This window comes from Phyllostomus hastatus, unplaced genomic scaffold (assembly GCF_019186645.2).
Source record: "Phyllostomus hastatus isolate PE091 unplaced genomic scaffold, TTU_PhHast_1.1 phas_contig_1, whole genome shotgun sequence".
NCBI classification, from domain to species: Eukaryota; Metazoa; Chordata; class Mammalia; order Chiroptera; family Phyllostomidae; genus Phyllostomus; species Phyllostomus hastatus.
Genome location: NW_025333498.1, coordinates 46,288,788 through 46,314,984, shown reverse-complemented (window position 1 = coordinate 46,314,984; position 26,197 = coordinate 46,288,788). Strand labels below are relative to the sequence as shown.

The following is a 26,197-nucleotide window of genomic DNA, read 5'->3' as shown; positions in this document are numbered from 1 at the left end:
GCTTGATTCAACAAATATTTATTGAAGATCTACTTTGTGCCCCACACTGAACTTTGAGCTAAGGGCATAATGGTAAATAAAACAGATGTGGTCCCTAACTTTCTAGAGTTTCCTTTCTAGTTGGTAAGCAGTTGTTAATCAAATATTCAAAAACCAAATGGAAAATTAAAATAAAGATAAAAGCTAAAATGTGAAATTATAGTGCTAAAAGTGTCTAAGAGAGTTCAGCCTAATCAGGGAGGTCAGGGAAATCTTCTTTCAGGAAATACCATATTTTTCAGACCATAAGATGCACCTAGGTTTTAGAGGAGGAAAATAGGAAAAAAAAATTGAAGCAAAAAATTTGGTAAAATATTTAATAACATAAGTAATGTAATATTTCACCAATGTAAATGTAAACAGAACTCAACAGCAGCATTAACAACCATTATTCCTCCTAAATTTGGGGGGGGGGGGAGTGTGTCTTATAGTCTGAAAAATACCGTAATGCTTCAGTTGGAATCTGGTAGATAGGTGGGAAACTAAGAGAAGATAGAAATCATTTCTGGGCAAAGGAATACCAGGTTAAACTATGCTGATAGGGAAAGAGGATTGGCAAATCAAGAGAATCAAATCAGGGAAATATGAGAAATATCAGTGGAATGAATAATTTTGAGTCATAATGCAATTCCTTTTGGATTATAAAATCTTTGGGAAAAAGGACTTTATCTCCCTTATTCACCTCTTTTTAAATAGCCAGAATATTGTAGGTACTCATTTTTTTCTTTTTGTTTTCAAGATTCCCACATACATACAAACCAGCATATGGATCTTTACCACCTGTCTCTGCTCTCAGTATGTTAACACTGTAAGGCAAGTATTATATAAAAGGTCATCTTTGTGTTAACCATTAACATAATACATTAACAGTAGCCACTTAACAGATGGGTTTGGATTTAAGAGAGAAGATTGATGATGTAGTTGTTTGTTGTCTTTTCTCTCTCTCTCTCTCTCCCCTTTCTTTTAAATACTTGTAGGTAAATATTTCTACAACTACCAAAACATTCTCAAACATTATTTTTTTCTCCACCTGGGTTAAAAATAACATGTTACCATATTTTATATAATAATCTCCATCAAAGTTAACGTGGTTTAAATCTTATAATGTTAGTATGTCAACATGCTCAAGCTCCAGTCCCCAGTTATTTAATTAAACACTAATCTGGGTGTTGCTGTGAAAGTATTTGTGAGATGTGATTATCATCTGCAATCAGGGTACTTTAATTAAAGGAAATTATCCTAAATTATCTGGGTGTGTCTAATTCAATCAGTCAAAAGGTCTTAAGCACAGCATAGAGGTTTCTTTGAAGAATAAGAAATTCTTAATTTGGAGTGGCAGTTAAGGGTGCTGAATGTTAGCAAAAGAGATGTTAGGGATCTACCAATGTAGAAGCCCAGCTCCTCCTAGGGAAGTGGGGAAGATTAGGGACAGGGGAAGACTTCGCCAGCTCACTCTCCTCCTTTATCTAAAACAAAGTTATCTATGAGAGAAGTGAGGTAGAACACAGCAGACAGGGGATTTGCAACAGAGCATCCAGATTTTGAAAACATAAATGATCAAACAATTAGCATATATTTAAGTATGGACAACACAGGCTCTCATGCAGCATTTCAGAGACCATCGATATTATCACTTCGGTAACACCATCAGTTAGCTAGAAGTAACAAGTTACCAGGGCAACATGCAATAAACATCTTTTGCAAACCAGTCAAGAACTACAGCAGCAAGGTAAAGGCCCAGGTGTCCTTTTACCCCAGGGAATATATTGGGAAAGTCTGAGAGGAGAACCCAGGTACTTCAAACTTGTTTGCCATTCAACATTAGCAGCAAGATAATATAGAGTTAAATTCTTCATGTACATAAAAATTTGCTTGTCTTAGAGACTCACCTGGTTGCATGTATTGGTCTGCTAAATTCCTATGAATTCTATTCTATGATTATTCTTCAATGAACTCACTTACACTTTTAATACTGCAGACAATCAAATCATTCATACTCCAGACTATTAGACCCAATATACATTATATTCCTACTGCTTACGTTTCTATTATTAAAGGCTAGATGTTCTCCTCATAACTTTTATTCATTCAATCCTTATGAGAACTTTATAAAATAGACATTTTGTCTTTATTTTACAGGTAAGAAAAGCAAGTACTACAAGCTAACAATAACTTGCTCAAGGTCGCTAACTTAAATTCACTTAATAAAACCTAAAATGATTTAGTTTCCTGCACCCTTTAGGAGATGGACAGTGTCAAATTCTTATCTGTAGACCAAATACAGTAGACCAAATGCAAAAATCTGATACTCAAAAAATCTGGTTCCTGAATAAATATCTGACTCAAAAGCCACACTTATTAATACTAACTTAATGTATAGTTTATAATGAAGATTCTAGAAAAGTAGTATATCTTGCACAAATTAAAATTAAAAATTGCAATTTTGAATTAATTTAAAGGTAATTTTCAAATATATTAATAAATGATAGAGTAGATGTCTAATGTTTGTCAATAAATGTTTAATCATCATCTCTGTACACTTAAAAATATCATTCAGCATAAAACACCTGAGGGACCAACTGCAAAGTGTAAATAGCAACGTTAATTTCTTTCTTGTAAACTTTCCTTACATAATCTGTATGGTTTTCTCTTTGATTTATTTTGAGTAGGGAAATGGGAAATGGATATTTAGTATTAAAGAAGATAAAGTTTTCCTTGTTATAGAAATACGCATGTAAATTAACATTTTGGTGTGACCTAAAGCTACCACATTACAATATAAGAATTTATTTGCTCATACTATTTCCATCATACTCATTTTTATGTATTAAATATTTTGAACAACTCCAGAAAAATGCTAACTAAAGTGGTTTAGTTCAAATTAAATCCTTAATATGGGTCCTAATCTTTAGAGTCTCTGGTTTATTTTGTTCTATCATCTTCCACACAGAAATATTAGCATTTTATTTCGCCTTTAATTCCAATACTACTTTGAATTTCAGTTATGATTCAAATATTAAAACAAATAGTCCAAGAAAACAAGTTGTTTAAGGTATCATTTTGTATCTAAGTTTATACATAAAAATATTTATTGCAAATATTGGTGATCCTACACTTTTACTGAATCACCACTATTAAAAATGAGCCACTTCAAGTAAGCATAATTCCACATTTTTAAACAAAAAGAAAAAAGCTTAATAGCTTCATGGTGTATTGATTTTACCCCCAAATTAAAACTATACCTTATCTGCAATTTGAATCAAAATTATGATTTTTTTGTATATTCCATTATTTGCACATTTAACATAATGTCAAAATTCAAGTTCCTGGGCCCTGGCTGGCGTAGCTCAGTGTATTGAGCGCGGGCTGGGAACTAAAGTGTCCCAGGTTCGATTCCCAGCCAGGGTACATTCCTGGGTTGCAAGCCATAACCCCCAGCAACCGCACATTGATGTTTCTCTCTCTCTCTCTCTCTCCCCCCGCTTCCCCCCCTAAAAATGGATGAATAAAATCTTTAAAAAAAATTCAAGTTCCTTACTGGGTTATTTTTTAAAGGTAATCTGAGGTCACAAGTAAGGAATTGATGATTCCTGCATCTCAGAGAAATATTAGAAATTATGAAGGGAGTGATTATAGTTTGAAAAAATATTATAACATATAGATATCAGTGTGTAATTCTGTAACTTTATCTACTAAAGAAACTTGGTATTTTAGATTTTCAAAGATTTTTTATGGGAATAAGTCAAGGTTCTCTTTTAACACCATGGTATTTTGGCAAATAATTTACAGTGGTTGGCAAAGGTAGAAAAAAGAAACTAAACAAACACACCACAGAGTAATGAAAAACAAATACCTACTACTTAAACCATTATAACTATTAATCAGGGCACAGTGATGACTGGGGGAGTCTCAGTACATTATATTGCCACTGTAGTAACCTATCAGCCATTCACCAGTGAAAATAAGATATTCATTAATTACACCAAGTTTTAAGCAACTTCAGTCCTTAATATATTATCAAAATTCTGTTATCAACAGACTGATCTTCTTATCAGAAAAAGATCTTCTTACCCCACAGAGACCCAACAGATTTAATAAGATTAATAGCTTAATTTCTATTACTAATCTGTAATATTTTACTTTCAGGCTTTAGATGAAAAATACATTGTACAAATACAGCTTTGTCATATTAAAAATGGCAGTGATTATTTAAAAAAATAAAAGAAGAAGAACTGACCAATGGGTTCCTTTTGATTCTGAAAGAGGATCTTGCTATTACTGCCATCCATGTTTGCCATGTTAATTGTGTTTCCATCTGTCCAGTAGAGTTTCCTTAATTCAAAAAAAATATAGATGAAAAATATTATATTTATACCTGCTTGTTGCTGGAAGCATGCATGAAAGAACGAAACTAATATCAAAGTAAATTGTCGGTGCAGGATTAATTCTGTTTAGGAAGGCCCCGAGTTGGTGACCACCTCTCACAGCAGTCTTCACATGGGCCTGCAAGAAAACAGCTCTCTTGCTTTTCCCTGTAATTGAAGGATAGTTTCCTCACTTTCTTTTCCTTCTACATTCACACCTAATGTTTATGACCACGGGAAATTATTTCCATTTAAAATAATTCACCAAGATTGAATTTTCTTGTCTAGGCAAATCAGACATCTTAGAAAGAACATCATTTCAACCATTGCCACTGGAAGTGCCAAGGAGAGAGAGTTTGTCTGAGACTTACACGAGCTCTCTGTGTGGGTATGTGATGACTGGCCAGTACATGGGATAATCTAAGCAATTTAGAATATCATTCTTTTCATGCAATTTTAAAATTGTGAACTGTCACTCTCTAAAAACATAAATTAGTGTGATTTTAAATATATAAAAGTCCAATTTTATTCAGATAAAATTCTCTAATGAGAGATCCCTTATATAATTTCCATATTTATACTTGCACTTCTGATTGTATAGATGATAAAACAAAGACTTTTTAAATTTTATTTTCAGGTACAGTTGACATTTGATATTATTTTATATTAGCTTCAGGTATACATCATAGAGATTAGACAATTATATAATTTACAAAGTGATAAAATATTATTTTATAAAATCAGAGCAAAGGTAGGTAAAATTTTTGAAAAACTTAAAAAATAATCATACTTTACCCCCTGACTGGGTGAGCTGTAAGACACTGCGGCTTATCGATTCCATGGATAATTGAGGTTTTCAAGGAGCCATCTAGTCTTGCCACATTAATTTGTGTTTCATCAAATTCTGAGCTAATCCAGTATAAATTACGTGAGACCCAATCCACTGCTAGCCCTCTGATGCTCTGAATATCTACAAAACAGGAAAGAGAAAATTAAAAGTAAATGAAGTTTCCTATTCTTTTGGCTTTTCAAGTAAGTTATTTTCTATCTTAGGGAGATTTTAATTTATACTTTAATTTGTTAGCTAAAATTGTACAAGCTTGTAATCTCATCCCCTTATCATTAGTAATCATTAATGTTTTACTGCTGAGCCATTTGAAACCTGCAGTAATAATTAGCATTGAAATCACACTAACAGTCAATGATTCACTGGTAAACACTTAGGAGCAGACATAAGCTGCAGTCCTATGGACCGAGGTGACAACAATTCAACGTAGAATAATAGCTTCTCTGGTTGGTAGCACATCTTTCAGTTAAGAGAAGGTACTTGTGGAACATCAACAAATGGGCTATTTTATATTTTAAGTGTCAATTTGTTATTGGAAGTAAATAAAACAATTCAACTTTCCTAAAAGAATAAACAGATTTGAACATCTTTCAAAATAGATAATTAACAGAAACAGACTGAGATATGAACAAAAAACTAAAATCCTTTTAATATTCCTTCAATGTGAATTCTACAGAAATTACTGAAATCTAATTGTTTCAATTTGTTACAGTCAATATGAATATTTGAGTTTTTATTCCTTGATCATTCAATTAGACATCTTTAAAAAATAATGGGATTTAGGCTTGAATACAATCATACATTTTAATTAAAGGCATAAATTAAAGTGTTAATAATGGTAGATACTAGAAAATCTTTTCAGCATAGTAACATAGAAAGTAGGCCGGTTTAGTCCCCAATCTGCACAGGCAGGTTATGAGTCTAACCTGGCTTTGCCTTGATTTTACAAAGTTTTAAAATTTTTTAACATACAGAAACTTCAGGGTTCTCTAGACCAGTGTTACTCAAGCTAACAAGACACCTGGAAAATGTTAAAAATGAGGCTTCTAATTCAGTAGGCGAGGATGGGGCTGGCATTCTGGATGTCGGAGCTCGCTCCCAGGTGCTGCTGCACCCTCTCCAAAGCAGCATTTCAGATCTAAACGCCTCCAGGACCCTGGAGCAGCTGCTACTTAGCTCCTGGAACTGCTACATCTTTCTATGTATCATTTCCAAAAAATGACACAAAGCTAGATTTTCACCTGTACGTGGAGACACCAGACTGTAAATTTCCAAACTAGTTTAGAATTAAAAAGAACAGCCCTGGCCGGCTAAACAGTTGGCTAGAGCGGCATCTTTATACTCCAAGTTGTGAGCCCAATTCTTTCATCAGGGCACATACAAGAATCAACCAATTAATGCATAAATAAGGGGGATAACATTGATGTTTTTTTCATGCTCTTTCCCTTCTTTTCTCTCTAAAATCAATATTTACATTTTTAAGAGCAAAATAAGTCATGGGGACCTTTGCAGTTCTGGGTCAGCTCTAAAGTTCTCCATCCCACTGATGTCCTTGAATTTCAACCAACCCAACTTCCCTGCTTAAAACCCTTTTATTATTTCTAAATAAATTATAATGAGATGTGTCTTCATGGTTTAGGTTCTGTGCCTTTTTTTTTTGTCTTTCATCAAGTCACTTAAAATTTGGCCTTTTTATTGGAAAATTAAGCTAAGTATAGATGATGCATATGATTGCTATAAATATTTTATTAGATGATGTGTGTTTATGTACCTTAATGCAGGGTTGAGGAGTACATTGTCAATCCAAACACTTAGCATCTTCTGCATTTTTACCCTAGATTGCTTGGTACTGGCAAAAATAATGAATTAGTTTTTATTTGAAATAATTAGTTTTTATTTCCTCTAATATACATGGTTCCTGAAGTTTTTGTTTTTGTTTTTGCTTTTGGCTGTCCCTGATGTTTAAAATACTTTTATTCATTTTTGATTCAGTCCTTATCATATGGCCTGTAAGACCAAAAATAACTTGTGAATAGTTTTAAAACACAATATTAAATATTTTATTATGTGAATTAACTAGCAGCTTAGCTGAACTAGTGAAGTGCAAGACAAATTGAAGGAAGACAGACAGAAGCCAGCATAAAGAAAAAAAGGAAAAGGTTAAGTGAGTTAGAGGTTAAAATGAATAGTCTGGCACATATAGTCACTTTCCAGAGGTGGGAATAAGAGAGACTAGGTTAGGAAAAAAATGGTCAGGGATAACATTTGAGGTGTTGTTTTTTTTTCCTCCTTCCCCAGACTGAAGAAGGGCCTCATGGCAGGCACAATATTCCAAGGGGCTAAATAAAAAATATTGTTATGAGGAAAAATAAAACATAAAATGCAGCTAAAGACCCCCAGAAGAATGACAATTAGACAAACATGGAGATTCTCAATAGCAATGAGGGATGCTATAAGATAGTGGGGTAATGTGTGGAAAAGATTTAAAAAAAACTCTGAACTTGGAATTTGTAGTCAACAAAATTATTCTACATCTAACTACTACAACAGAAAACCCAAATAATTTGTTTATAAAATGAGCAAAAAACTTGTGTGTGTGTGTGTGTGTGTATATATATATATATATATTTGGATATATATATATATATATATATCCAAAACCAGGTATTGAAATAGCCAACAGAAAGGGACACTCAGCATCACTAATCATTGGAGATGCAAACCAAAACGACAATTAATACCAACACACACCCATTAGAATGGCTACTATTAAACCAAACCAAAACAAAACAAAAAACAATACCTAAGAAAATGACAAGTGCTAAGAGGGATTTGAGAAAATTGGAACACATATTATTGGGAATGTGGGTGGATGGGAACACATACTGGGCAGGAATGTGAAATGGCATAACTTTTGTGAGAGACCATATGGCAGTTCCTCAAAAACATTAAAAATAGAATTTCCTTCTGATCCAGCAATTCCAATGTTGGGTAGATAATCAAGCATTGCATAATAATATTTTGATCAATGACAGAATGCATATATAGGGGTGGTCCCATAAGATTATAATGGAGCTAAAAATTCCTATCACCTAGTGACAATATACCCACAGTGACACTGCAGCCATCTAATGTGGTGCTGCAAGGCATTGCATTTTGCACGGGTCTCAGTCTGGTGAGAAATGCATGGGGGCACTCTGGTAAGCTTTCCACAGACACCTCCCCTTTCTACACCAATGTTACAACTGGACAGAACCTTTGGGTTATTGTAACTGTAAGACATCCTTCATCAGTAACCATTAGCAAACCTTAAGGTAAAAAATGTTTATGATTACAGGCTCAGAAATGTACAAAGCACACCAGGAGGTCCACAGTGAGGTTGGTGTGGAGAGCTCACACACTCACAGGGGCCTGAGATTCTACTTTCATTGGAGTTGTGGGTGGGGCCTTGGGTTGTAAAGTCTCACTCTTTATTGGTGAATGAAACATAAGATCAAGAATTTCAAGCACAAGAATAGAGACCAAAAAAAGGAGACTAAATGGTCTGTCAGGGAACTCAACCAAAATCTGTAAAAGAGGAAGCCTCAGTGCAGAGACACTCTTTATCTAGTTGTGTGGCTGGCAATATGTTTATTCAAGTAAGCTTTCCAGAAGGGGATGCTCCATTGCAATCGATGCCTTAAACAATCAAAGCTTAAATCAGGCACTTACATTAAAGAAAGAAAGTCAGCTGCCAGGGTTCTCACTACAATAACATGTTTGTTGTGATACTGATCTAAACAAAGCTACTTATGCTGCCAGTCCTGGAAAAGTATAACACATACAATTACAGTTGTAGGCTGTAATATCTAAGTTTGTGTAAAGACACTCTTGATGTTCGCACAGTGATAAAATCTCCTAATGGCACATTTCTCAGAACATATCCTCATGGTTAAGTGGTGCAAGACTTGTATACAGAAAAGACTTGAAAGTAGAGTCTTAGAGAGATGTTTGTACACCTATGTTCATCATAGTACATTTCACAGTAGCCAAAAGGAGGAAATGACCCAAATGTTATTCAACAAATGAAGGTATTAGCAAACTGTGGTACATATATACAATGGGGTTTCATTCAGAGTTGAAAAGAAAGGAAGTTCCAACACAAGCTACAACCCAATATGAGTGAAACTTGGTCATTATGCTAAGTGAAACAAGCCAATCACAAAAAGACAAATTTTTATATGACACTTATATGAAATACCTAGAGTACATAAATTAAACAAAAAAAGTAGAGTCATAGTTACCAGGATTTGGAGGAAGAGAGAACTGGAAGTTATTCTTTAATGGGTATAGAGTTTCAGTTTTGCCAGATGAAGATTTCAGGAGACTGGTTTCTCTACGTGGATGTACTTAACACTACTGAACTGTACTTTTAAAAAGGGTCAAGGTGATAAGTTTTATGTTATGTGTATTTTACCACAAATTTCAAAATTACCTTTCAGAAATGAAAGCTAAATATATTTTCAGATTATAGAATATCACTGAACTATAAGAACATTAAATGTAATTCAGACAGAAGAGAAATGATCACAGAAAGAAGGCCATAAATGAAAAGTGTGGAGGTAAGCACATAAATTGGTTATCATGTAGATATAGCTAAATAAAAAAGGATTGCTTGTCAAAACTCTGTGAGTTTTATTTATTTATTTATTTTTTTGTGAACTGGACCTGCTGACACCAGCATCTTAGGTGCTGAAAATGAAAATTCTGTTCAGAAACAGACCAAACAAAGGCTTTTTGCTGAAAATCAGACATGCCCTCAAAGGAGGAGGGGATCCCATGCCATACAAATTAATAAAACATCCACAAATGCATGATCCAGCTTCAGAATTAGAACATTACAAATACTTTAGAAGTCTTGAGTGCCTCACCCTCACTAATTTTCTACCTCTCCAAATCTTGATTTTGTAAATTTTAACACGTGTATATATCTCAAATGTATATTTTTTTTCCTAGAGAATGGGGCAAACTTTTAACTTCACATAAGCTTATCTTTTAATGTCCTTTACCTACAATTATTCCTGTCTTAGGGTAACAACTGACTGATGATTTGTGGAAAGTCTAAAGCAAGCCTCCTTCTTTTATTCTCACCTGGATTGATGTCTCCAGCACTGTTCCAATTATCTGGTCAATTCTATCTCTCTCAGTCATCAAGCTGAATTATTTCTATTGCACAACTACAGTACTCCTAGTTGTTTGTCACCTTCTCACACCTCTTGTTCTAGTCTCATTTTTATTTCCGAATTAGAACATTTCTATAACTTTCTAATTGTATCTTTACCTATAGTATGTCTCATATGCAATCTATCTTTCAACTGTCCACCACATTTATCTTCTAAAGAGGTTGTTATCACCTATATCCATCTGTATAATTCTTCAGTGGTTCTCCATTGCCTTGAGGGGAAAAAAGAACAACTCCATGCCCTGGTGTAAGACCTTACATGCTGCCATTATATTAACCTTCTAGTTGACTCTTGTACAAGGTCTAACTAACTCTCACTACTCCTCCTCTTTGAAGTGTCCAGAGCTTTTTGCCTACTGATATCTCAACCTGGATTGATTTTACTACCATTTCTCCCAAGGCCTAGATTGACTACAACCCCCTACATGAGAACTTTGGTAATTTCATGTAAGAACTCAGTGTTTCCTGAGAGAAGTGGTTTGTACCCCTATTAAACTCCTTGTTTCATTTAGCCTTATATTTAGTTAGTTCTTTAATTCATTTTTTTCACCAGCTATGAAGACCCTTGAGGTTATAAACTGTCTCAATTAAATAATAGCCATTGCCTAATCCATCCAATTTCCTAGATATAGAATCTAGAATATAGTATAAAAAATAAGCCTATGAAATAAAATAAAATAGTATTTCTAGTCTTCTAACTAAAAGATAAAGAATAAAGATAAGAAGTATTTCCCATTTTGCACCTATTGTTATAGACATATTTCTCAAGAAAATGGCATTCAAAGATGTCATTTTTGCCTTTCTTCCTTTTCTAAACGTTTTTTAAAAAATCACAGATGTTGACATTTTTCTACCAAAATGCTTTCTGGGTGAAAATAAGAAATGAAAATTCTATTCAGAAATAGACCAAACAACAATCATTTCCCATCTGAATGTTCTACTTTAATTCAAGGCCTGTTTCCAAAATTTAGATCTCACTGTTATTACTGACCTGTTTTTCATTTATTTCATTTTCTTTGTGACAATTTTCACAAGTTTTTATTTTCCATATAATATACTTACTACTGGGTATAATTAAGTATTGTGTCTTTCAAAAGTCAGGGAATGAATGAATCTTCAGCAGTCACTGAAAAAAATTGTTGGCAGAAATAGATAATAATTTCAAGTACTGATGGAAATTTACTATGAAATAGGTCAAATTAGATTCAAAGTTACATTGAGAATCAAATGTTATATAGTAGCAATGTGATCAAAACATGTGTTTTAAATGGTTTATATTTTTGTAATTTAAATAAGTGTATGATTCTATGATAATTTCCTAGCACATATGACAGGATCCTTCATAGAAATAAACAGATACATTACTAATTTATATTCATATTTTTTTTCATTTAGCTTTTGCTTAACTCATCCTAACAGTTTAGTTCATTAAGACAGTAAAGGATTCTAGTACTGAAAATTTAACTTTGTTCAAGCAATAATCCTTACCCAAAATTGAGCTTAATTTTCCAAAAATGAGAAATTATACTTTGGCCTAGAAGATTCAGATACATCAGAAGTTTTTTCCTGTAAAAATGAGATTTTATGGACAATGGCTTGGAATTTCATAAAGCTGTCAATTGACTAGGTATTGTTCTTTTAAAGATAGTCCCACAGCTCAGCTACCTCTTTGGAGTACTTGTGTACTGCTCAGAATTATACCTTCACTGACAAAAGATTGAAACCCCCAAACTTACAAGTATTTCTTATAATTAAAACACTTCCTTGGTTCCCCTTATTTTTAGTATTAACATAAAACTCAATAATTTACCCTATAAAGGCTGGCATGATTTGGTTTCTATTTCTTTTTCTTTTGCTAGATCAGTTTGTACATCATACCCGTCCCATTCCGGTCTTCACACTATTCAGTCTATACTAGCCCACCTTCAATTATTTATTTACCCTATAGAAAACATTCCAGTATTTGTTAAAATGAAAGAATTCATTATTATTAATCCTAATGAGTATACATATTATTATCAAGAAAACATTATTGCTTAAATTTTGGTTATACAATTATAGAGAGTCTGTTAAATGCAGTTTAGTCCTCATTATTTTTTCAAATATAGACTCGCTAGTAGTTACCAATCTATAATGAGAGACAAAGTTGTTCCCCAATTTTCTTGAAGTAGAATACCTATTACATTACAAAATTCACAGAGCCTTTTGGGAAATATTTCACATTTTCAATGAAGTGTTTGAACAGATTTTTATTAGTTTGTCAGTCTTAGGAGGCACCTACTACTCTTTAAGTGGTCTCTTGAAGTTTTTAATGGTCATTACCCAGGCAGTCTTTTTGAGTCTAGTCTAACAATGATTATCTAACCATTTCTTTCTGTAAAAAATCCTGTATGAAGAAGAAATCCTTGCATTCATTCTTTTTTATTAAATCTGCACCAAAGGACATGCTTATTGATTTTAGAAAGGGGAACAAAGAGAAGAGAGAAACATTGATTGATTGATTGTCTTTCATTTGCTCTTCAACTGGGGACTGAAACCACAACCCAAGCATGTGTTGCCCCGACAGGGAATTGAACCCACAAACTTTCAGTTTACAGGATGATGCTCAACCAACTGAGCCACACCAGTCAGGGTGACAGATTTTTCCTTTTTTGTTTTTCTTTTTTCTTTTTTCTTTTTTGTCTTCTTTTTTTTAAGAAAAGCTTTTCTCTTAGGACAAGTTTGAAATAAATATTTGAACAAGCTTATAACCAATTCATTCAAGTTGCTTCAAGAGTGCTAACCTCAGCATTATGCTAAGTGACATAACCCAGGTGGTGAAAGACAAAAAAACCATAAGATCTCACCTACAAGTGGAACCTCATCAACAAAACAAACAAGTGAGCAAAATAGAACCAGAGACGTGGAAATAAAGAACAAACTGACAGTGACCAGAGGGGATGGGGGAGAGGGATAATGGGAGAAAGGAGGGTAAGGGTCAAAGCAAAGAATATGCATAAAGGACCCATGGACAAGGACAAGGAGTGGGGGAGAGGGTAGGAGAGCATGTGAAAGGTAGAGGGTGGAGAGGGCAGGAGAGAGTAATGGGGGAAAATGGGGACAATTATACTTGAACAATAAAAGAAGTTTTTGAAAAAAAACTATGAAAACAACAACAAAAAAAGAGTACTCACCTGAGATGTGTAAAGAGCTAGCATAAATAAAAATGTACCTTAACGTTCAAATACTCTTGGATATACTAATGGTACTGAAGCCAACTTTTAGTATTATGTGTGGTAACTCTTAAAAAACATTGTGATTTTAAAACCTGTATTTACTGATTTCATTAAGATATTGATCTTGCTCAAATAAGGTGTGATTGTAAATTTTCAGTAAGAATTTGAAATATCTATATGAATTACTAATTATTTTTTTCTTTATCCTCTTCCAAATCACTCTATTATGTTAGTGGACATGATGTTGAAGAGAAACTATTTTTTTCATTTTGCAGCCATGGAAAACAGCAGGTACTCAATTAAGATTCATTTAATAAAGTAATAACTCACCCAGAAATCACAATATATCAACATTTAAGCAAAGATTAGGCTAACTTAATGCTAAATATTTAGATTCAACCACTTCATTTGCATATATATCTCACTTCAGCTACGTTTTCCTTTTTGGGAAAAATGATTATATTTTTAATAATTAATTCAATACTCACTGAGAACCTATGATTCATCCTGCAGGGTCAGGAGGTGGATAGGAACAGGATCCCTATCCAATTTTTATAGTTTAGTTTTGTAGAAATATTGCAAAAGGAAGTTGATAATAAGCTTGTGTCAGAAGGGAAAACCAGTCCTTTGCAATTTAACCTATTTTTTTATGCAAATATAATTATGCACCATCAGCAAAAAGGAGTCTTTAAATCTATTTATTTAGAAATCTGTAAAGTTTAAGGAGATTTGTTCTGAAATGTTTTCTTCTTGTGAAACTAAATTTCTAGTTATCAGACTATGTGCAACATAATTATGGCATTCCACAATTGTTACGACATATTGTTAAATCCCTGAATAATCAATTCCAACTTTAACAACATAGAATTGAATAGAAAAAGTAAAAAAGAACCTTGTGATTATTACAAATGAACTACTAAACATTTTTTTTAAGTTGTAACATGCAAATCTTTTACCTCTTGAAATAACAGTTTCTAACCCAGTTCCATTAATAAAAGCTCGTTTAATGGTTTGTGTTTTAATATCTGTCCAGTATAAACGTTCTTCGGATGCATCAAAGTCTATCACAGTAACATCATCAATATCAGGGACTGTAAAGGCCGTGATAAAGTTAAAATATGGATTATCAATATCTACTCCTCTGATTTCAGAACGCCTTGCATAGAGAAGAAATTTTTTCATTTCTAGAAAAGAAATAGAAATAAATGTTGTTCTCTTATAAGTTAGGCATGTTAAAGCAGTCTAAGAATTCTATAATATCATTTAATGGTTTAATAGGTTTTTAACAACACAACATTCTAATCAAGATTTGATGGAAACATCGATGCAGAAATGATTTATCTATTTTTAAATTAAAGTTCTTAATAGGAACAAATGTAAAATAGTTAAGTCATCATTTTTCTTTAGTTAGAAATGCCAGGAAATTATCAGTAGTTGATTTGATTTTACAATTTTAAACAAACTTGCTAAAATCCATGCACTTTTCTATTGTCAAACAACCATTTTATTGCCCTATACATAATTATGAAATTACTACATTGCATTAAGTGACTTTTGAAGAAATCTAAAACATTTTTTTCTATATTATCATTGAATAAAATATTCACTTTGAAAAATCTTGTTTAAGTTTTCCTCATCAATAGTGGGGTTCAAATAATATTAAAGCATGCTTTGTTGTAAATTTTTGTAAATCTGTGGTAACTAACATTGTGCAGCATTGTATCTTTCTTACTTCCATAGGTACCTATCTTCCACTGAGTTTGTGAAGTATTAGTTGATGAAGTAGAGATAGGAGTCAGATATTCTTTTGTTGCTGTTGCTGTCGTTGTTGTTGGGTTATTGTTGTTATTTGAGATGTATTATAATTACACAAAATTAATTAAATTCAAATATGCCTCAATTTCTGAATTAAAGTTTTGTGAGGATATTCTTTCTGTCCTTAAGATTTCATGGAAAATAAAACAAATACTCAAAATTAAAGTAAAACAAACCAGGGAAATCTCACAGTATGATTTTCATTCATAAGTTTCATTATCATTTTTTATTTTGCATGTATAATTTGAATATTTTTGCAAGTATTTAAATTTACATATCGTGCTTTATTCCCCCCACCCCTTCTAGTTAATAATCCCCTACAACATGATGTTAGAGGGACTTTGGAAGAGCAGGAGGAGACCAAAGTTATTAAGTGCCTCTTAGTTATGCAAGTTACTTACATCATCATTTTCTGATAATGCACTTTCACTTACAAGTTTCCCTGTTTTGTAGATATAAATTCTGCTAGCATACCAAATATGAAAATTATAAGAAAAAATGAATAAGGTAATAAGTAGCAAAGTGTGGTGTATCGCTTATTTTAAGAATTTGTCAGACACCTCAAAAGTAGATGACTCATCAGTAGTCTAGAAATAGACCACCTCAAATGCTTTTAAGGACATTAACAACCTCTTCTGCTTTACTCTGAGGAAAACATTAATGTTAATACAATTTGAGAGAATTCGATTTGAATTTTAGATAAGAACTGTGAGAAATCTACCATAGCAGGTCTTCTTGTCTGAGGAAAGCTTCATCAAGTGGGGGCACGCACAGGCAGCACTCCTGTTATGGTTGATCAGACACATGTGAGAGCAGGGTCCTCGGCCGGCATTGGAGGCACAGGGATTGGGAGCTGGAATCACAAAGGGAAATACTAACAGTGAGGAAGGAAGGCTATGTTAGGGAACCTCTGAGGCTGACCGGTTTATTCCTTAATGATTCAAAGTGAAGTTCTCTACACAGCACTCATTATCAAGGTGATTATTAATATGACAATAATAAGCAATCATACACAGTAATTACATCAATAAAAAACATTTTCCTTCTCAAAAGTATTGAAGATAACCATTTCAATTCCCTCTAAGATGAATGGTATGCATCCTATTGCCTTAGAAGCAAAGGTTTTTAAGTGATTTAGTGTGATAATAAACTAAAAATAATTATTAAATTTAGTATAGAACAAACTCAAACAGAGTATAATCCAGGCACCTGGAGTTCTGATGGATGTTGCTATTTTTCTAATCTGACTGTAGACTCCTTTCTTGCCCCAGCAAACACTCACTGTTCAAGTTTTCCCTAGGAAAGTACTGTGCTGTTATATACACATCCTTTCTTTAGACCATTCCCTTCTGTTTTGAATCAGAGGCCAACATGAAGAAATGTCTGTCTTCCTTTATTATTAAGACATCTGCTTCTTAATTTTTTTTATTTTCTGTATTAACTGATTCTATCTTTAAGTCTGAGCCATATACAAATACTTACTAAATTCTATTATATGAATAATTTATGATATATTCAAATTTAGAATGGAATATTAAAATTTGCAGTTCCACATTATTCTGGTTTTTGTGTGTTTCTTGCTCTATCATTGTTTCTTTTGGATAATATTTTAATCTTAATTGAACATTATTATCTTAAATCCTATTTTATAGAGATTATCTAGTAGACTAAAGACTTTAGGACCAGGCTACTAAATAGAAGGTGTTACATATTGTGATCCCATTAGTTTAGTTTTCAGAGAATTATATCTTTGTAACTGGTGGACCTTTCACTCAGAGTAGTTAATATCAGTCTTGTAGAGTTTTAAAGTGGAAAGAGTAAAAATCAAAGGGTTATAATAAAATTTTAAAGGACATGAGAAATTAACTGAATTTGATAAATATTCAATGTAGCTTTGCTAGTCTTTAGCATTTATCCCTCCCTCCAAGATAACACAAATAATCTATGCCTTTACATTGATTAAAAATATAAATAAATAAAAGAAAAATAGAGACTCAGAAATATTTTTAAGAACATCAAAGAGCAAAAACTATTAGAGAAGATTGGAAGTTAAGGTATAGATATAGTTTAGCTTCCACTATTCCTTGGAGTGCCATGTATTCTGTTTTCTTCTCTTAACTTTATCCATTGCAATTGGAGGTCCTAAGGAATTGAAGGTTAGAGAAGCAAAGGAGTAGATGTGAAGACTATTGAGGAGGAAAGATGTTGCAGGAGAGGAGGCAGAATGAAGGAGAGGCACTGTTGATGAATTGTCAGATACCTAGAGACAGTGGTACCTAGCTGTGGCAGATAGAAAAAGAAAACTCAAAATTTTGAATACTGGAAACAAAAGAAGATTAGAAAGAAGAAAAACAAAAAGAAAGACAAGTAAAGGGAGTAGAGAGAAAAAAGAAGAGGACAATTTTTTTCTTTAACAATGACATACAGTATTCCTCTCAAGAACATTAAAATAATAATCCAGCCCTGGCTGGTGTGCCTTAGTGGATTGAGTGCCAGCCTGCAAAGCAAAGGGTCACTGGTTCTATTCCCAGTCAGGGCACATGCCTGGGTTGCAGGCCAGAACCCCAGAAGGGGGGTGTGTGAGAGGCAACCACATTGATGTTTCTCTCCCTCTCTTTCTCCCTCCCTTTCCCTCTAAAATAAGTTTTAAAAATATTTTTAATATAAAAATAAAATAAATTAAAAAAATCATAATCCATGACAGCTCACTGATAGGTACTTGCATTTTACTTTGAACATCACTATTTTTAGCCCAGGATCATATCTGTTCTCCTCAACATCCTATGAGTGTGATCAAATATTTTGTTTAAAATCAAAGATATCAAATTTCTCTATATATACTAAAGTAAAAACTATAATGATTTGGTAGCCCAACATTTATATTAGTGATAACACTGTAATGTAATATTCACAATATTTTCTGCTTTACAGCATGAAAATTCCACAGGCTTTTTACTTAAATTTTATCTCTCCTCATTTTGAAATAATGCTGTTAAATCTTTTTAAAGTTTATATCTAACCATACATTTGAACAGATATCTATTAAAATTACCAAATTAAGGAATTGGATCATTATACTTACATTCCACTATAAAAAAGGAATTAGTGCTAACCCCTGCTTTATATTAAAATCGTCCCTAAGCCAAATTTGCTCTACTGACTGTTTTTGTAAATAAAGTTTTATTGGAACACAGCCATGCTCCTTGCTTTATATTCTCCAAGCCTGTTTTCACACTACAATAGAAGAGTTGATTAATTTCAGATTAATTTCAGAATTTCATATCATCATATGGCACACAAAACCCTAAAATACTATGTGGATCTATACAGAAAAGGTTTGTCAATATTTGATATAAAGCAACTATTATATGAAAAATATGTTTGCAAAATTCAGTATCAACACTGAGATTGTAAATTCCTGGAGGACCAGGACTACCCCAATTATTTGTACCCATGAGATGGGAAAAGCTGACCAGTCAGTGGAATGTTATAAGCAATCTTAATAGATGGAGTTCAAATAGAGTTATACCCACTGGAATCACTAATATTTTATACTATCTAAACTCAAGTTGACCAAAAAAGCTCAGAGATAGATGCAATATCACTACTTATATTTATTCATTGAATAAATATTTATGGAGGACCTATTTCTCCCACCTACTTTGTAAAAAGCTGAGACATAATAGAATAGTAGACAAGATATAAGTATTATTTTTACTTTTTAAAGTATACTTTATTGATTATGCTATTACAGTTGTCCCATTTTTTTCTTCCCTTTATGCCTCTCCCCCCAGCACTCCCCTACCCACCAGCCTCCCCCTCCACCTTAGTTCATGTCCATGAGTCCTACATATAAGCTCTTTGGCTTCTCCATTTCTTATACTATTCTTAACCTCCCTCTGTCTAATTGGTTCATACTATTTCTGCTTCTTATTCCCTGTACCTTTTCCCCCATTTACCCCTCTCTCTCTCTTCCCTCTGATAACTTCCCATGTGATCTCCATTTCTGTGATTCTGTTCCTGTTTTAGTTCTTGCTTAGTTTGTTTTTGTTTTTTTTTAGGTTCAGTTGTTGATAGTTGTGAGTTTGTTAGCATTTTACTGTTCATAGTTTTGATATTTCTTTTTCTTAGATAAATCCCTTTAACATTTCATATAATAAGGGCTTGGTAATGATGAACAACTTGAACTTGACCTTATCTGGGAAGCATTTTATCTGTCCTTCCATTCTAAAAGATAGCTTTTCTGGACAGTGTAATCTTGGATGCAGGTCCTTCCCTTTGATGACTTTGAATACTTCTATTCAGCCCCTTCTTGTCTGTAAGATTTCTTTTGAGACGTTAGCTGATAGTCTTATGGGAACTCCTTTGTAGGTAACTGTGTCTTTTTCTCTTGCTGCTTTTAAGATTCTCTCCTTATCTTTAATCTTGGGTACCATAATTATGATGTGCTTTTGTGTGTGCTTCTTTGGGTCCAACTTCTTTGGGACTCTCTGAGCTTCCTGGACTTCCTGGAAGTCTATTTCCTTTGTCAGATTAGGGAAATTCTCCTATATTATTTTTTCAAATAAGTTTTCATTTTCTTGCTATTTCTCTTCTCCTTTTGGCACCCCTATGATTCAAATGTTTGAATGTTTAAATTTGTCCTAGAGGTTGCTCAGCCTCTCCTCACTTTTTTAAAATTCTTGTTTCTTCATTCTGTTCCTGTTGGATATTTATTTCTTCCTTTTGTTCCAAATCATTAATCCCAGTTTCCTTCCCTTCACTGTTGGTTCCCAGTATATTTTTCTTTATTTCACTTTATATAGCCTTCACTTTTTCCTCTGTTTTGTGACCATACTCAACCATTTCTGTGAGCATCCCAATTACCAGTGTTTTAAACTCTGTATCTGAGAGGTTGACTATCTCTTTGGTGCTTAGTTCTTTTTGAGTCTGCACTGTAGTCCTATACTCTATTCTCTTTAATTCTATGGTTATTTGGCTAATTTATATTTTCTGCATTTCTTGCTTTGATTGATGCACTAACTTTCTAACTAATTTCTTGATTTCCAATCTCTCCCATGAACATTTATTGTTGTAAAGCACAGATTTGATCATATACAAGGAGAACACACATATTCAAAAAACGGAATTATCTTCTGGAAAGTGGGTACCTTGTAGTACAGTCTTCCTCTACTAGTTGAGTGTTTTAGGAACCCATCTGTAGTAGTGTATCAGCTGGCATTGTCGTGCGACACTGCATTCAACTTTAGGAAAAATTTTTGAAGACTCTTTCAATGTGTTTGCCCATTTCGTGGTGGGTGATTTACGAGCACACCTGCCCACACCACACTGAGCGTTTAGCGGTTTTTGACCAAAAATGGCATGACACCTGTGCCCCACCCTTCCTATTCACTAAATCACACCTTCAGTGACTTTTATTCATTTCCCTGGATGAAATAAGTCCTCAAAGGGAAATGTTTGGCAATGTGTGAAACAAAAAGACAGTAGAACTGTTACAAGACATAAAAATAGACATGTTCAAAACTGTTTTGAGCATTGGAAAAAAAATCTAGATAGGTAATGGAGAATACTTTAAAGGTGACTGAAGGTTAAACATGTACAAATAAATACAAATTTTTTATAAATAAATTAGGATGATTTTTTGATCGCCCCTGGTTGCTACCTAGCTGAAAAATCTTGTATAGCTTCCCATTGTCAACCTTCCAAAATCACAGTCTTCTCTCCTACCATTTCCCCAGTATTCCTCCACACTAGCCAGTTTTGTCTACTTTCTGTTCTCATTCACCTTTTATTTTATTTAATTTATTTTAAAATTTTATTTGTTTATTTTTAGAGAGAGGGGAAGGGAGTGATAGAAAAATCAGTGTATGGTTGCCTCTTGAAAGTCCCCCACTGGGGACCTGGCCGAAACCCAGGCATATGCCCTGACTGGGAATTGAACCAGTGACCCTTTGATTCACAGGCCAGTATTCAGTCCACTGAGCCACAACAGCCAGGGCAATAGTTTATTTTTTATTCTGATTCATTCTGTTTATTTTTTATTAAAGATGACATCAGTGTTTCAAAGTCACAAAACTTTAATTTCAAATTATTTTCTTCTCTTTACTATATTTAATCAATTGTCAAGTATTGTTGGATTTCCCCAAAATGTTTTTTTTTTATTTTTAAATTCCTCCTCTTCTAACATAAAGATTTATTTTGATTTATTTCATCATTTTTAATAACCTCTATAATCACATCATTGGTACAATGTGGTACTTCCCAGAATATACTAATCTTCCTTTGCAAGATATAACCTGAAGCAGTATTTTAACAGATTCATAATATGTAGTAAGAGGGTATAGGTAGATAGAGAGATGGATAGATAGGTATATAGATACATAGATAGATAGATCTTGTTTATTTGATAGGTAGTTAGATCTTGATATAGTAAAGTATAGAAGTGAATAAATTAAGTAACCTGCAAGTATTTAACATTTACCTCCACCACAGTGAAACATGGTTTTAAGACTATTTCATTTTTCTCTTAAACAAGCTTATTAATCATGAAAAATGTTGCTTGTAACAGAATATGTTAATAGCCCCATATGGAATCTTTCATTCTTCAAGCTTCATAAGCAATACATTGTCCCATAAAGAAGCAATAATATTACTAATATTCTTAGAATATATAACTCTTGTTCAAAATAAATACATAAATAAGTCAGCCAGTTTCTTATAAACATTGTCCAAAAAAATTTAGTTTTCTATAGAAATAGTTTTTCCTGAAGCAATTGGAAGCAATTAAATCATCTTAATGTTAAAACTATTTTTTTGAGAAACAGCCTGAGATTTTCCTTACAGTGTCATAAAATGACAGGTGACTGAAAAAGAAACTAAAAGACTAAAGTTTCCAAAATGGAATAATTTATTTTTATAACAATATGCTAGAAATGTGCTAAATGTTTTACAAGCATTATTTCTTTTATCCTTCTTACTGATCATTTGTGTTTATAAAAATAAATTACTACCATGTTATGGAGAGTAAACATAATTTTGGAAAAGGAAAAAATAATCTTACAACCACACATTGTTAAGATGAGAATAACATTTTAGATACCAGAGTAGGAGCTCTAACCATTATACATACATACTGCCTCTCTAAATGAAGAAATCCCCTTACACTCATTCATTCATGTATTCATTCATTAACAATTCCTGAATGCTTGACAAATCAGGAACGGAGGATAGATCCTGCTTTAGAGTATAATTTGTATAAATATATTTAATCCAATCATAACTGTGAAGAAACTTCTCATGTCTCATTCTGTTTATGTGCTTTGATTGGATAGTATGTTTACCAGTCACTATGGGTTTTAAGAACAAAATTAAAAGGGACAGCTCAATCTGTAAGCCTGTCTTTGAAAGAAAAATAAAATAGTCTCTGAAAAAATAGTACTAATTTTAGCAATACATATTTATTAAGTTCTCATTAATTGAGTCTTTTTCAGAGAAATAGTTTTCTCAAGGAGAGAAAAACATGTTGTAATAGGTGAAAATCTAATGGATAAAGTATTCACAACAATCTATATTTAAAGCGACAATCCTATTCTAGAGTTATTTAGAGAAGAATCCAATCAAAGCTGCTAAAGAAACAAATAAACAAACAAAGCCAAGTGGTGGGATCTAACTGGATTCATGAAAAATTCAGCTCCACTGGGTGTTAAATCACAACTGAAGCTGTGATTAAGAAAACACCTTTGGTCTGAGAGAGGACACAGAGAAAAATGGCCTACCTCCCTAACAGAAGATGCACAGACAAAAGAAGAAAATTACACTTTTTCAGTGCCTGCAAATGACTCCCCTTATAAGGTGAGGGGCTAATATTGGACTGTGAGTTACTTTTTTAAATGATGAAAACAACATAGAAAATAATAATTCATTACACATTAAAACATTATGACATTCAAATTTCAGTGTCCATAAATAAAATTTTAATGGAACAGAGCCATTTTCTGTATGACTGTTTTCACACTATAGCAGCAGAGTGAAGAGCTGCTCTTTTCACTCCTTTGAAAATTATTTTAATGTTTTTCTCTTTCCAGTTAGGCAGGGTGGTTATTAAGGCAGTATCAGCATTTCCTGGGAATTTGTTAAAAATTCAAAACCTCAAGTCTATTGAATCAGAAGCTTTTGAGTGGAGCCTATAAATCTGTGTTTTAATGAGCCCTCCAGGTAATTGTAATGCACATTTAAGTTTGAGATCATTGTAACCACTTATACTAGAGGATAAAAATGGAAATACCTTTGTAAGGGGATTACTTAAATCTCACCATTCTCTGATCTCTGCCCACTCTGGTTTCCCATTTATTCCCACTTTCCCTCAAACTTCTTCAATTTGTAAATGAGGAAATAAGATTGATTAATTTGACTCAAGTAAGGAGATAGTGATTGTAAAGAGGAAAGAGTTAAACTAGGCTAAACCCAAGTTTGTTTCTAGGACCACACCCTGATAACTTTAAACATATATTTACTATTATGGTTACATTCAAATTCATCTGTAATAACAATTATTTTATTCATCCTAGTCATTAATTTTGCTCTGTTCTTCTAGTTTCTAAGAAAGAATGTCCCATGTGCATGTGTCAATAAAACTCAACTCTCTACAGCCTTCTAGTGACATAACATTTCCAAGGCAATTCTCAATAAACATGAACCCAATTTCTTCTGCCTGTAGAGCATATGGTTAAAGCAAGAGAACCATGAGATCAGATAGTGGGCAATCATCCCCTTTCTATTAGACCTTGAACAAATTACTTAACATTTCTGTCTCAGGTTTTTTACCTGTAAAACTATATTGCTAGTAATCTTCCTCATAGGATTGTAATGAAGGTTAGCTAGTGTCAGGTGTTATAATTATTATTATAAACATTAATAGTGTTATTATGAATGATTGAATAATTTAGCTAGACTATAGTTTACAGAAGCAAATAGATAGTACCCCATTACTCAAATATTTTATGATCTAGTTGGGTGCACAAAATAGAGTTAGGAAAAAATCAAGTAACCATAAAAGCCTAAGTGTTGATCTTCACTGTGGAGAAGGTAAAAGCTGAATTGTGTAAACATTTATAATTGGTATGTGGTTTTGAATTAAGAAAATCTCTTAGAAGAAGGATTTTTTCCTGCAAACCTGTATATATATGAAGAGTAATAGCTGTAAAACACTAATACAAATATAAGTGCATGCTTTCCTTATTATTACAAAGTCACAATCATGAAATAATTTTTATTTAATGCTTAATTATGTCAGCCCGAATCACATTATCCAAAAAAACTCACCTATGGCTTAGCAAGGTTTTATTATAAAAGTTTGTTGTTGTTGCTGCTGTTTTTAATATACTTAACATTAATTCAATTAATAACTGTATTTAGCAAAAAACATATTTAGATTAGACAGCCTCATAAATGTAAATTATTTATTTTCATTTTAAAGAAAGACCTAAAGTTTTGGTGTTTTTGCTCATTATAAAAGTAGCAATTATATATATATATATATATAACTTCTCTATGGTAAGAAAAACAATATTCTCTTATGTATTTTTAAAGTAGGAGTCCACAAGTATCAATTACATGCAATAAATTGCCAATACACAACAGATACAGAGAATTTAGGTTACAACACCCAGTTCCATTAATGGAACAGGGTGATTACATAAATCTTACAAGAGCATATGTGAATACATGTGATTATCTAATCATTGTGAAAGTAGTAAATTTTATGTGAAATTGTAGTTCCAAACTTCACAAAATTTTTTATTCAAATTTTTATCTTCAGTTTCTATGTGGCTGTTACAGTAAAAGTACTGTACAACTCTGTGTCCTTCCACTTTACTTAGACTTTCTAGCTTTACCTTTTTGGAGATGTCATATGCTTAAAACTACCTTCTTCTTTTGCAGCTTCTTTTCTCTTCCATCTCATCTTTATTTGAATATAACCTCATGCTTAACACATAAATCCCATGTGTGATTCCGGTAATTAGAAATATATCATGTCCACCCCCAGCTCCACCTCTATTGGCAACACAGCACAGTGTTTAAATGTATTGGCCAAACTTAAGGTTTCTGTGGAGACCAGCGTGGTAAGAGGTAGAGCTGGGCATTGAGCTGGTAGCTCTAGCCTCCTTCCTGCTTCCACCTGGAGCACCTACAATTATTATTAGTCCTAGACTAAATCCAACATATCGAGTTGTACTTCTGTCTTTAAATGCAGGTTTGGATTTAATTTACTAACATTAGATTTCAAATTTGTCATCAATAGCTCCATATTGGTTATAATTATTGTCTTATGAGTTTCTATCCTTATTTTATCATGAACACTGGCAGAACTCTGGCAGGACTGGGGCTACACTTTGTGTGTGTGCATATTTCCTAAATCATATATGTAAATATAGACATTCAATATTTTTTGTTTTAAAAGTAATATAAGAGTGCAAAAACAGACACATGGGTAAATGGAACAGGATGGAGATCTCAGAAATAAACATACAAAGTCAAATAATTTATGACAAAAAGAAAACAATAATATACAGTGGGGAAAGAACAGTCCCTTTGGTAAGTGGTGTTGGGAAACCTGGACAGCCAGATAAAAAAAAATCATACTGGAGCACTATTTTACACTATAGACAACAATTAACGCAAAATGGATTACAGATTT

The 26,197-nt window shown here is 33.0% G+C and overlaps 1 protein-coding gene across 1 annotated transcript in view; it reads right to left on the bottom strand.

The window, feature by feature from the left end:
• Positions 1–26,197, bottom strand: part of LRP1B (LDL receptor related protein 1B) — a 1,811,620-nt gene that overhangs the window by 582,625 nt on the left and 1,202,798 nt on the right. Inside the window, exons 29-32 of the mRNA XM_045853515.1 lie at positions 16,223–16,354; positions 14,643–14,870; positions 5,199–5,373; positions 4,277–4,371 (exon numbers count right to left, since the gene is read on the bottom strand). Coding sequence (XP_045709471.1) covers positions 4,277–4,371; positions 5,199–5,373; positions 14,643–14,870; positions 16,223–16,354 — 630 coding nt within the window. The remainder of the gene's footprint in view (positions 1–4,276; positions 4,372–5,198; positions 5,374–14,642; positions 14,871–16,222; positions 16,355–26,197) is intronic.